The sequence below is a fragment of the Schistocerca serialis genome, chromosome 11 (genome assembly GCF_023864345.2).
Source record: "Schistocerca serialis cubense isolate TAMUIC-IGC-003099 chromosome 11, iqSchSeri2.2, whole genome shotgun sequence".
Lineage (NCBI taxonomy): Eukaryota > Metazoa > Arthropoda > Insecta > Orthoptera > Acrididae > Schistocerca > Schistocerca serialis.
This window is the reverse complement of record NC_064648.1, coordinates 207,576,290-207,589,707: the sequence shown is the minus strand read 5'-3', so window position 1 is coordinate 207,589,707 and position 13,418 is coordinate 207,576,290. Positions and strand designations below refer to the sequence as shown.

Below are 13,418 nucleotides of genomic sequence, written 5' to 3'. Positions count from 1 at the left end.
AGCAGAATCTAGCTCAGCTTTAATATTGGTTACGCTGAGGCCTTTCAAAAAAAAATATTGTATCATATAATGATGATCAATATTCTCCATTTTCACAAGTTCACTCACAACATTCACTACTGATGGCTGCCAAACAAATACTAATCAATGTGCATCTTCAGACATGAAACATATGCTTCATAGATCGTATACTTTCTAATCCAGAGATATTTCTCAACAACGACTGCCATCTCTCAGTCAGGTCAGGGACTTATGGGACCACCCTCGTACATGGCGTTTCACAATTCCTATTAAAAGCAGAGAAGTTACCATAGGAATGGAATGTTGCAATAATCCTTCCAATAGACACAAAGGAGATAGACTGGATCCAAATAATTATAGGGGTACATCCCTGCTGGATATTACTTATAAATTTTTTTCCAAGGTTCTGTATTTCAGAATTCACGAACAGCTTGATGGTGAACTAGGCGAATATCAAGGAGGCTTTCATCCAGGAGGAAGCTGTCCTGATCAAATTATTAGTCTCAAATGGATAATGAAACATCAAAGGGTCAGGGATAAGAAACTATCAGGTTTGTCAATTTTAAAAAGCCTACGATAGTACCCATCGGTAATCTCTACTGTCAATTCTTAAAGAATCTGGTTTACATCGGAAACTTTTCAGTCTCGTTGCAGTCACCCTTCGAAATACTAAAGCTAGAGTAAGGTTCAGAAATGAATTCGCTGAACCTTTTGAGATTCATACTGGCCTTCGACAAGGCGATGGATTGTCTCCATTATTGTTCAATTGTGTGCTGGAGAAAATCATACGTGAATGGAACAAGATATGCCCACCATCTGTTAAGATTGGAAGAAAGATTCAACTTAACTGCCTTGCATTGGCAGACAATTTGGCGTTGTTGGCAAACAATATTGATGAAGCAAAGGTTCAGATAGAACAACTAGAATGATTACCGGCAAAGGTCGGATTGCAAATTTCGTTTGAGAAAACAGAAACGATGCCCAGCTTCCAAAGTTGACACATTCCATATCATACTCCATAATGATCAAAAAATTAAGGTAGTAAAAAAGCTTAAATATCTTGGTGAGATTATTACCTGGAATGTTAATGAAAGAGCATCAATAGATAGTAGAACATTAAAACTTCAGCAAGCGCAGAGAACCACGTGGCCAACCTACAAAAACAATCTCTCTCAATAAATGCTAAATTTCGACATTACTCCTCCGTCGTTCAACTGGAAGCAACGTATGCAAGTGAAACACTATTCAGACTAAATACTCAAGCAATGACTGACAAATTGCAGAAAGTTGATAGAAGAATACTCTGAACAATCATCAGTAAGAAACGTCAAGTTAATGGGCAGTGGAGACTTTTGCCCAATTCAGAAGTGTGTAAAGTAAGTGAATCCATTATTGATACAATGCGGAAAAGAAGGATTGTATTTTTCGGCCACATATCTCGCCTACCAAATACTAGAATCCTGAAGCAGCTTTTTGACTACTTCTGGAACAGTAAAACCAAAAACATCTGGTTTGAAGAAGTACAAAGTGATCTGGATGAACTGAACATCATCACACACCAAATTCAACAAAGAGAAGAGAAAATGCTTCTGAAGAACAAATACACACGGCTGGCATTCAAACCATCAGAAGGGAAGAAGTATATCATATCTGCAGAAGAACGAGCAGCCAGATCAGAGCGAATGAAGAAGTTTTGAGAAACGAAGAAATTGCTGACTGCTAAGACTTAAACTTAATTATTGTAGACTCTGTTGTTGCTCCAATGTGGGCATAAACTATGTAAATAAATAAATAAATAAATAAAGGCTTCCAGAGGTTTTAAAAGTGGGTTAGTAAATAAACTTTTGATTCTACATCTACATCTACATTATTACTCTGTAATTCACATTTAAGTGCTTGGCAGAGGGTTCATCGAACCATACTCTCTCTCTACCATTCCACTCCCGAACAGCACGCAAGGAAAACGAACACCTAAACCTTTCTGTTCGAGCTCTGATTTCTCTTATTTTATTTTGATGATCATTCCTACCTATGTAGGTTGGGCTCAACAAAAATATTTTCGCATTCGGAAGAGAAAGTTGGTGACTGAAATTTAATAAATAGATCTCGCTGTGACGAAAAACGTCTTTGCTTTAATGACTTCCGTCCCAACTCGCGTATCATATCTGCCACAATCTCTTCCCTATTGATAATACAAAACGAGCTGCCATTTTTTGCACCCTTTCGATGTCCTCCGTCAATCCCACCTGGTAAGGATCCCACACCGCGCAGCAATATTCTAACAGAGGACGAACGAGTGTAGTGTAAGCTGTCTCTTTAGTGGACTTATTGCATCTTCCAAGTGTCCTGCCAATGAAACGCAACCTTTGGCTCGCCTTCCCCACAATATTATCTATGTGGTCTTTCCAACTGAAGTTGTTCGTAATTTTAACACCCAGGTACTTGGTTGAAATGACTGCCTTGAGAATTGTACTATTTATCGAGTAATCGAATTCCAACTGATTTCTTTTGGAACTTGTGTGGGTCACCTCACACTTTTTGTCATTTAGCGTCAACTGCCACCTGCCACACCATACAGCAATCTTTTCCAAATCGCTTTGCAACTGATACTGGTCTTCGGATGACCTTACTAGGCGGTAAATTACAGCATCATCTGCGAACAACCTAAGAGAACTGCTCATATTGTCACCCAGGTCATTTATATAGATCAGGAACAGCAGAGGTCCCAGGACGCTTCCCTGGGGAACACCCGATATCACTTCAGTTTTACTCGATGATTTGCCGTCTATTACTACGAACTGCGACCTTCCTGACAGGAAATCACGAATCCAGTCGCACAACTGAGACGATACCCCACAGGCCCGCAGCTCGATTAGAAGTCGCTTGTGAGGAATGGTGTCAAAAGCTTTCCGGAAATCTAGAAATACGGAATCAACCTGAGATCCCCTGTCGATAGCGGCCATTACTTCGTGCGAATAAAGAGCTAGCTGCGTTGCACAAGAACGATGTTTTCTGAAACTGTACTGATTACGTATCAATAGATCATTCCCTTCGAGGTGATTCGTAATGTTTGAATACATTATATGCTCCAAAACCCTACTGCAAACCGACGTCAATAATATAGGTCTGTAGTTCATGGATTACTCCTACTACCCTTCTTAAACGCTGGTGCGACCTGCGCAATTTGTAGGTACAGATCTATCGGTGAGCGAGCGGTTGTATATGATTGCTAAGTAGGGAGCTATTGTATCAGCATAATCTGAAAGGGACCTAATTGGTATACAATCTGGTCCTGAAGACTTGCCCGTATCAAGCGATTTGAGTTGCTTCTCAACCTCTAAGGTATCTACTTCTAAGAAACTCATGCTAGCAGCTGTTCGTGTTTAAAAATTCTGGAATATTCCATTCGTCTTCCGTCCCAGAATTCCACCACCTAGTGTAAGGTAACATTGAAGATTTGCTTCTTTTTCAAATCTTGCACTTCACAGTTCGCGCACAATGGAGACAGTAAGCTCTGACCTTTGTGTTTCAGAGGTGCCGCTCCATGTAGTGACCCTGCTGTTCATTACACAATGTTCATATATGACACATGCTTTCACACACACAGTCCACAAGCATTGTTGCACACCTCTGGAGCACCACAGCCATCACTCCCAGTTACGACTGAACCAGTTTCTCGTAGCCATTGTTGTAGTTGCGCGAAAGTGGCACACTGATGTCATAATTACAAAGGGCGTTCAAAAAGTTTTGCACTGTCATCTCTATTTTTTTTTACTTTCTGCAGGAGAAGAATGAAATTTTTTGTGAACATACTTGGAACATTTAGCTATAAATTGGTATATAAAAGTATTTTCTTTATATCTAAAAACAAAGATTCTGTAACTTACGAAACGAAAGCGTTGGTACGTTGATAGAGACAGTAACAAACACAAACACACACACAAATTTCAAGCTTTCGCAACCCACGGTTGCATCATCAGGAAAGAAGGAAGGAGAGGGAAAGATGGAAGGATGTGGGTTTTAAGGGAGAGGGTAAGGAGGCATTCCAATCCCGGGAGCGGAAAGACTTACCTTTTAGGGGGGAAAAAGGACAGGTATACACTATACACACACTCTCTCTCTCTCTCTCTCTCTCTCTCTCTCTCTCTCTCTCTCTCTCTCTCTCACACACACACACACACACCACACACACACACACACACACACACACACACACACACATCCATCCGCACATATACAGACACAAGCAGACATTTGTAAAGGCAAAGAGTTTAGGCAGAGATGTCAGTCGATGCGGAAGTACAGAGGCAAAGATGTTGTTGAATGACAGGTGAGGTATGAGCGGCAGCAACTTGAAATTACCGAAGGTTGAGGCCTGGTGGGTAACAGGAAGAGAGGATATACTGGAGGGCAAGTTCCCATCTCCGGAGTTCTGACAGGTTGGTGTTAGTGGGAAGTATCCAGATAACCCGGACGGTGTAACACTGTGCCAAGATGTGCTGGCTGTGCACCAAGGCATGTTTAGCCACGGGATGATCCTCATTACCAACAAACACTGTCTGCCTTTGTCCATTCATGTGAATGGACAGTTTGTTGCTGGTCATTCCCACATAGAAGGCTTCACAGTGTAGGCAGGTCAGTTGGTAAATCACGTGGGTGCTTTCACACGTGGCTCTGCCTTTGATCGTGTACACCTTCCGCGTTACAGGACTGGAGTAGGTGGTGGTGGGAGGGTGCACGGGACAGGTTTTACACCGGGGGCGGTTACAAGGGTAGGAGCCAGAGGGTAGGGAAGGTGGTTTGGGTATTTCATAGGGATGAACCGAGATGTTACAAAGGTTAGGTGGGCAGCGGAAAGACACTCTTGGTGGAGTGGGGAGGATTTCATGAAGGATGGATCTCATTTCAGGACAGTATTTGAGGGACCCTCCCAATTTTTCCCTCTCTATCTACATTATTCCGTGGTTTATTAAGTTTTCAAATTTATACTCACTTTTTGATCACCCAGTATATTTAAGTATTGATTTCGTATAGCTGTTCTGTATGTCAGCAATACAGCAGAGTGCCAAGAACAGAAAGAAAAACGATGCACGTCCATGCTTGATGATAACCAATTTGCTAACAATGGTAACTGCATGTAAGTTACACAATAAAAGATGTCTGATGGGTACACTGTTTGGGTCCGTCACATATCTGATCGGTTGATAGGACACATCCTGAGGCATTGAGACATTGTCAGTTTTGTAAGAGAGGAAAGTGTGGGCAGTAAAAATTGTAGAGGGACACCACAGGCTGATTACAGTGAGCAGATTCATGTGGTTGTAGGCAGAAGTAATTAGGCAGAGGGGAACAGGACTGCACGGGGTAGAGGAACGTGGAGAGCTGCGTCAAACCAGTCTTCGGACTCGAGACCTCAACAACAATGACAACATCTGTCCTACAGTTCTGCTAATCACCATCAACTCCTTCACATAAATATTTGCAAGGTTATTGTTTAAGTGTCAGTCATCATCGTCATCGTCAGACGCTAAAGCAACACCTCGTTGCTGCAGCCATCTTCATCCGTCCCTCGCTATCTGTACCGTGCAGTTGCAGTTCCTGCAGTTCGTTCCACTGATAACACTTTTGTAATATGCATCTTCTGAGCGTATCTCTTTATTTTTTCCCCAGAACCTTCGAATCTGAATTGTTCCTTAGGAAGCTGTTATGTAGAATTAGGTGCCCAATTAATTTAGTTTATCTGCAGCTATGTACATACTCTGCAAGCTACCGTAAGGTGTGTGAAAGTGAGTACCTTTTACCACTACAAGTCACGCACTTTCCAGTTCCAATCACAAATAGAGTGAGAGAAAAATAACTGTATATACGCTCCATACCAGCCCTAATATCTCTTACCTTATCTTTATGATCCTTATGTCAAATACACTGAAGCTTCAAAGAAACCGGTACAGGCAAGCATATTCAAATACAGAGATATGTTAAAAGGCAGAATACGGCACTGTGGCCAGCAGTGACTATATAAGACAACAAGTGTCTGGCGCAATTGTTAGATCGTTCCTTCTGCTACAATGGCAGGTTATCAAGATTTTAGTGAGTTTGACCATGGTGTTATAGTCGGTGCACGAGGAATGGGACACGGCATCTCCGAGGTAATGACGAAGTGCGAACTTTCCCGTACGACCATTTCACAAGTGGACCGTGAATATCAGGAATCCAGTAAAACATCAAATCTGTGACATCACTGCAACTGTAAAAAGATCTTGCAAGAATGGAACCAACGACAATTGAAGAGAATTGTTCAGTGTGACAGAAATGCAATCCTTCCACGAATTGCTGCAGATTTCAGGGCTGGGCCATCAACAAGTGTCAATGTGTGAATCATTCAGCAAAACATCATCGATATGGGCTTTCGGAGCCAAAGGCCCACTCGTGTGCCCTCAATAACTGCACAACACACAGCTTTACGCCTCGCCTGGGCTCGTCAACACTGACATTGGACTGTTGATGGCTGGAAACATGTTGCCTGGTTGGACGAGTCTTGTTACAAATTGTATCGAGCGGATGGACATGCACTGCTATGGAGACAACCTCACGAATCTATGGAGCCTGCGTGTCAGCAGGGGACTGTTCAAGCTGGTGGAGGCTCTGTACTGGTGTGGGGCATGGGCAGTTGGAGTGATGTGGGACCCCTGATACATCTTGATATGACTCTGACAAGTGGCACATATGAGGGTAATCCCAAAAGTAAGGTCTCCTGTTGTTTATAAGTTCATAGACCTGTTTATTTCTACAATGGTTTATATCAGTTTACAGCTTGAACATTTAGCTATTTTTTTATATAATCATCATTTCTGTCAATGCTTTTTGTAGACGCTGTGGCAGTTTTTGTATGCCCATGTGATACCAGATCGCTGCCATGCTGTTCAGAAAGTTATGACCCTCTTCTTCCACCTCGTCGTCAGAGATGAATCGCTTTGTGGCCAAATGTTGTTTTGACATAGGGAACAGGCGATAGTCAATGGGCACCAAGCCAGGATTATAGGGTGGGTGGGTGATCGTGTTCCACTGAAACTGTTGCAGCAGAGCAACGGTTTGCCGAGCGACGTGTGAGCGAGTGTTGTCATGGAGAATGTGTACAGCCTCCGCTCAACATTCCTCTTCTCCGGTTCTCAATTGCCCATTTGAGATTTTTCAGAGTCTCACAGTACTTGTCAGTGTTAACTGTGGTCCCAGTGATTCAGCTCCAACGACGAGGTGAAAGAAGAGGTTCATAACTTTCTGAACAGCATGGCGGCAAGCTGGTATGACGTGGGCATACATAAACTGCCACAGCGTCTACAAAAATGCATTGACAGAAATGGTGATTATGTCAACAAATAGCTAAATGTTCTAGCTGTAAACTGATGTAAACCATTGTAGAAATAAACTGGTCTATGTACTTATAAAAAAATAGGAGACCTTACTTTTGGGATTACCCTCGTACATAAGCATCCTGTCTGATCACTTGCATTCATTCATGTCCATTGTGCTTTCCGATGGACTTCGGCAATTCCAGCAGGACAATGGGACACCTCACACATCCAAAATTGCTACAGAGTGGCTCCAGGAACACTCTTGCATGCTCGAAGGGGCCCTACATGATATTAATCAGGTGTACCAGTTACCAGTTTCTTTGGCTCTTCAGTGTATATAATGGCAGCAATAGAATCATTCTGGGGTCAGCTTCAGATGCTGGTTCTCTAAATTTTCCCAATAATGTTCCTTGAAAAACACAACACGTTCCCTCCAGGAATCCCCATTTCACTTCACCAAGCACCTCTGTAACACTTGCGTGGTGTTCAAAACTACCGGTAACCAATACAGCAGCACACCTCTGAATTGCTTCAATGTCTTTCTTTAACCTGGCATAGCAGGTATCCCAAGCACTCATGCAGTACTCGAATACATTACAGTACAAGAATACATTGCAGATGAACCACACTTTCTTAAAGTTCTCCCAATGAACAAAGTTGACAATTCACCTCCCCTACTACAATCCTAACATGCTCCTTCCATTTCATATCGCTTTTGCAACATTACGCCTAGATGTTTAATTGACACTACTGTCCAGCAATGATGTATTTGAACATTATGGGTTTGTTTTGTTATCTGTATCGTATTAATCAATCTCCTTTCTCTATAAATTTCTTTTAATCATCAGCTTTCCTTTTACTCTAGGGTGTTTTTGTGGCCCTTCCTCGCATCCACACCTCTATTGCATATAATCTCTTTCTTTTCTTGTTTCCCTACAGTCCACCCTCTACAATCTTATCTTAAAATGCTCCAAATAAATGTCTAAGAATTTCTTTGGTCTTTCTACATTAATTGTTTGTTTGGTGACAAATTACTCTCATTTCTGAATGCTTGTTTAGTCTGCAATTCTTCTTTTAATATCCATTACACTACTGTTGTCATTTGTTACTGCACTTCCCAAGTGCCAAAATCCATTTACTTGCATTATCATTTTATTTCCTATATTACTGTTTGCCCTTATTTGTCTGTTTGATTTATCTGTCAACATTGCTTTAGTCTTGATGGTGTTTATTTTTCATTTTGTGGCTGTCCAAGGCAAAATTGAGACAATTTTTTAAATATATAGTTCATGTACTTTCCACAACCTGCAAATACTACTGTTAATGAGTAAATAAAATACAATGCATTTTTATCATTAATTTTGATGCCTTTGGTGCTGCATTTAATTCTTTGCACTACACTTCATGCAAAAATGTTAAATAAATAACAAGAGAGAGAGAGAGAGAGAGAGAGAGAAAGGACAGCCTTGTGGTACACCTCTCCTTATCCACAACTCTTCATGCCATTGATATCTATTTCTGTACTCCAGTTTTTGTAGATCGTAATTTGTGAAAATTATACAAGGTGTACAACTTTGCTTCTTACACGTGTATCATTCAAAGTATTTTGCATCGCTGGTCACTACTGTCTCCCATCTTTCGGGCAGCGTACGAATCCCACATCGAAAAAATTGTTCATCTTTTGAAGCGATCCACAAATCGATCCAATTTGTGATTTCTTCACGAGATCGGAAGTGTTGGTCAGCCAGGCCATGCGCCATTGATCTAAACAGGTGATAATCAGAGGGAGCAATGTCTGGAGAATACAGCAGGTGAGGTAGGACTTCCCATTTTAACGTTCCCAAGTACATTTTGACCTCTTTTGCAGTGTGAGGTCGAGCGTTGTCGTGCTGCAAAATCACTTTATCGTTCCTCTCGCTGTATTGTAGCCATTTGTCTTTTAATGCTCTGCTCAAATGCATTAATTGCATTTGATAACAAGCACCTGTGATTGTTTCACTTGGTTTTAACACCTCATAGTACACGACGCCGAGCTGGTCCCACCAAATGCAGAGCACAATCTTGGAGCCGTGAATATTCGGTTTGGCCGTCGACGTGGATTCGTGGCCGGGATATCCCCATGATTATTTGCATTTAGGGTTATCGTAATGAACCCATTTTTCATCCCCGGTCACAATGCGATGCAGAAATCCCTTCCATTTTTGCCTCTCAAGCTACTGTTCACAAACACACAAACGCCGGTCAACGTCTCTTGGTTTCAGCTCAAACATGACTCAAGTTCCTTCTTTCTGAATTGTGTCCATAGCCTTGAGACGTTTTGAAATGGCTTGCTGTGTCATTCCCACTAATCGTACCAATTCTTCTAAAGTTTGATGCAAATCTTCACTCAGCAATGTCTGCAATTCTGCATCATCGAAAACTCTCCCTTCCACGACAATGCCAGTCTACGAGGTTAAAATAACCATTCTTGAAGCGTTGAAACCACTCACGACATGTATTTTCACTAATAGTGTCCTCACCATACGTACTTGAGAACATCTGATGAAACTCAGCCGCTGGTTTCGTCATATTGAAACAAAACAGTAACACCTCCTGCAAATGACGGGAATTAGGCTCCTAAACTGACATTTTCAATCGAGAACAACTTTATGATGCAGACACAAATTGGCTAATGTTTGAATGAGGTTATGTTGACCAAGGTCCAAGCTAAATGCCTGGCATCTGCGAACTGTTTCTTTCGACCACGACTTACCGTTGTCGCCACCTGAGGGCAAACGGCGAAAGCAAAGTTGTACACCTTATAGTGTAGTCAATAGAGTGGTTGAAATGAAGGAAGGATGGGAGGAAAAAGAAAGGCAACAGACTTCTAAAGATGTGAAGAGGATGGTGGGACTGTACAGAGAACAGCCACAGAAAGCACTGCTGTGGCGTTCCAACTCACCAGTGGAGCATTTGAGGTGGGGTGGACTTTCCTTTTGGCATCGTGTGTGGCGGCTGCGGGCTGCGGCGTGGACTTCTTCTGCGCCAGCAACGGCTGCCTCTGCGCGGCGTCCTCCTGTGCATTCGGCTGCTGCTGCTGCTGCTTCTTGGACTTGTACGGTTTCAGCAGGAGTGGGGAGGACCTGAAAGTGAGAAACTTCGATTCATTTCAGCAATAAATGAGTACAGTGCAGAGGGCGGAACCAAAAGCTACGGAAATGACACCGTCACTTCCCTGACAGTGTACTGCAGACGCTGTTGCCATCATTTTTCATGCAGCGCATACTGTGGCAAAATGTCACGTCAGTTTTTTAAAAAGTAATTAGAAGAGGGCACAAATCAATCCACTCAGCTCCAGAGACATGCAGCCTAAAGTAGGTTCACAGAGCTCTATGAAGGCAAATGGTATATACCGATCATCAACACAGCTCCTAAACGAGGGTGGCAACTTCATTTTATTGAAATGCTTTGCTACGATTTCCAGGTTTACCCAGCCTGAAATTCCAAATTTCCCTAAACCCATTTTTGTTGTATGTGAGACCAAGTTTACTTGACTTGAGTTGTCACTTACTAGTGGTTATTCAAAGTTCAGCTAGGATTTACAGTTTTATCAACAGTTCTGTGAGTCATGAGCTAGCCTTCATTGCTCCTGGGAATTACCTCTTTACTGGTTAATTACTATAATGAAGCAAAAAGAGAAACAAGCCACTGTTAATAATGCCATTTATTTGTAACAAATATCTCTGGTACTAGTTTTGGACAGAATGATACATCATCAGATGGCTGTTCACATTAATTATTACATATATCTTACGCTGTACGTGCAATGTAGGCTGACTTTTGTACCTCAGGGTGATGACGCCAAATACACACATCAAAAAAGGTTTTGCTTCACTTCGGTTCCAAGAGTTCCACAACCTGTACAGAAAATTGGAATAGAGATCAACATAAACAACATTTCCACCCTTTTTATTGCTCATGAAAACCACACATTGCATGTTGTACCACCATACAGCAAGACCTTCAGAGGTGGTGGTCCAGATTGCTGCACACACCAGTACCTCTAATACCCAGTAGCACGTCCTCTTGCATAGATGCATGCCTGTATTCATCGTGGCATACTGTCCGCAAGTTCATCAAGGCACTGTTGGTCCACATTGTCCCACTCTTCAATGGTGATTCGGCGTAGATCCCTCAGAGCGATTGGTGGGTCACGTCACCCATAAATAGCCCTTTTCAGTCAATCCCGGGCATGTTCGATAGGTTTCATGTCTGGAGAACATGCTGGACACACTAGTCGATTGACGTCGTATCCTAAAGGAAGTCATTCACAAGATGTGCATGATGGGAGCAAAAATCGTCATCCTTGAAGACGAATGCCTCACCAATATGCCAATGGTTGCACTATCGGTCGGAGGATGGCATTCTCGTATTGTACATCCGTTACGGCATCATCCATGACCACCAGCAGCATACGTCGGCTCCACATAATGCCACCCCAAAACAGCAGGTAACCTCCACCTTGCTGCACTCACTGGACAGTGTGTCCAAGGTGTTCAGCCTGACTGGGTTGCCTCCAAACACGTCTCCAACAATTGTCTGGTTGAAGGCATATGTGACACTTATTGGTGAAGAGAACGTGATGCCAATCCTGAGCAGTCCATTCGCCATGTTGCTGAGCCCATCTATACCACGCTGCACAGTGTCGTGGTTCCAAAATGGACCTCACCGTGGATGCCAGGAGAGAAGCTGCACATCATGCAACCTATTGGACACAGTTCGAGTCATAACACAACATCCTGTGGCTGCACAAAACGCATTATTCAACATGGTGGCACAGCTGTCAGGGTTCCTCCGAGCCATAATCCGTAGGTAGCAGGCATCCACTGCAGTAGTAGCTCTTGGACAGCATGAGCGAGGCATGTCATCGACAGTTCCTGTCTCTCCGTATCTCCTCTGTGTCTGAACGACATCGCTTTGGCTCTCTCCAAGACACCTGGATACTTCCCTTGTTGAGAGCCCTTCCTGGAACAAAGTAACAATGCGGACACGGGCGAACTGCAGTATCGACCGTCTAGGCATGGTTGGATGTCAGACAACACGAGCCATGTACCTCCTTCCTGGTGGAATGACTGGAACTGATTGGCTATCGGAACTTCTGCATCTAATAGGCGCAGCTCATGCGTGGTTGTTTACATCTTTGGGTGGGTTTAGTGACATCTCTGAACAGTCAAAGGGGCTGTGTCTGTGATACAATATCCACAGTCAACATCTATCTTCAGGAGTTTTGGCAACCAGGATGATGCAAAACTTGTTTTGATGAGCGTACGAAAAAAAAGATGTCACAAAAATTATTAGTTAACTGTCATAGGACAGAGCTGTTAATTAAAATGTAAGCAGCTTCATTACCATCATTGTCACTACCCTGTGTATTGCTGTGTCATCATGCGATAACCGCAAGAGTACTCAACATTGTTTTGACAACACATTGGTCATCGTTTTCTACTGAGCTCAATATTTCATCTGACCACCTTCCAGATATCTTCATGGATGTGGCAGGTGGCCAGATGAAATGCTGTGTTCAGTAGAAAACAATGATCAGATACATTCCCAAAATATCGTCGAGTTCTCATTATGCCGGGGAACAAATTCACAATTCACAACAGCATATCAAAATCCTTACAGGCACACACTTTGAACTGTTAGAATGTAATTTCAAAAGACTCTGATAGCAATGATGCATCATGTTTGAAACCGGACACTATTTGTATTATGATCACTGGTGAGATGAACTCACCCTCTAAGAATGAAGGTAAAGTAATACTTTGCACTGAAAGCATGTGTCTTCAAATAAAATTCGTTTTCTTAAAAAACCAACCATTCTTTTTGTGTGAATGATGAATTCATAGCTATGTGACAAATTGGCTGATGTACATTACTCTCAGCCGCTCACACAATTGTGCGATGGGAAATGGACCTAAACCCCAACAACCCACAAACAATACTGAAGATACTGATACGGGCAGGTATGCCAAAGGCCGTGACAAAATTACAACAGTTCAATAC

General features: G+C 42.5%; 1 protein-coding gene across 1 annotated transcript in view; it reads right to left on the bottom strand.

The window, feature by feature from the left end:
- The window catches only part of LOC126426662 (serine/arginine repetitive matrix protein 2-like), a 288,117-nt gene that overhangs the window by 147,531 nt on the left and 127,168 nt on the right, over positions 1 to 13,418 (bottom strand). The window contains exon 11 of the mRNA XM_050088547.1: positions 10,315 to 10,495. Within this exon, the coding sequence (XP_049944504.1) occupies positions 10,315 to 10,495 (181 nt within the window). The remainder of the gene's footprint in view (positions 1 to 10,314; positions 10,496 to 13,418) is intronic.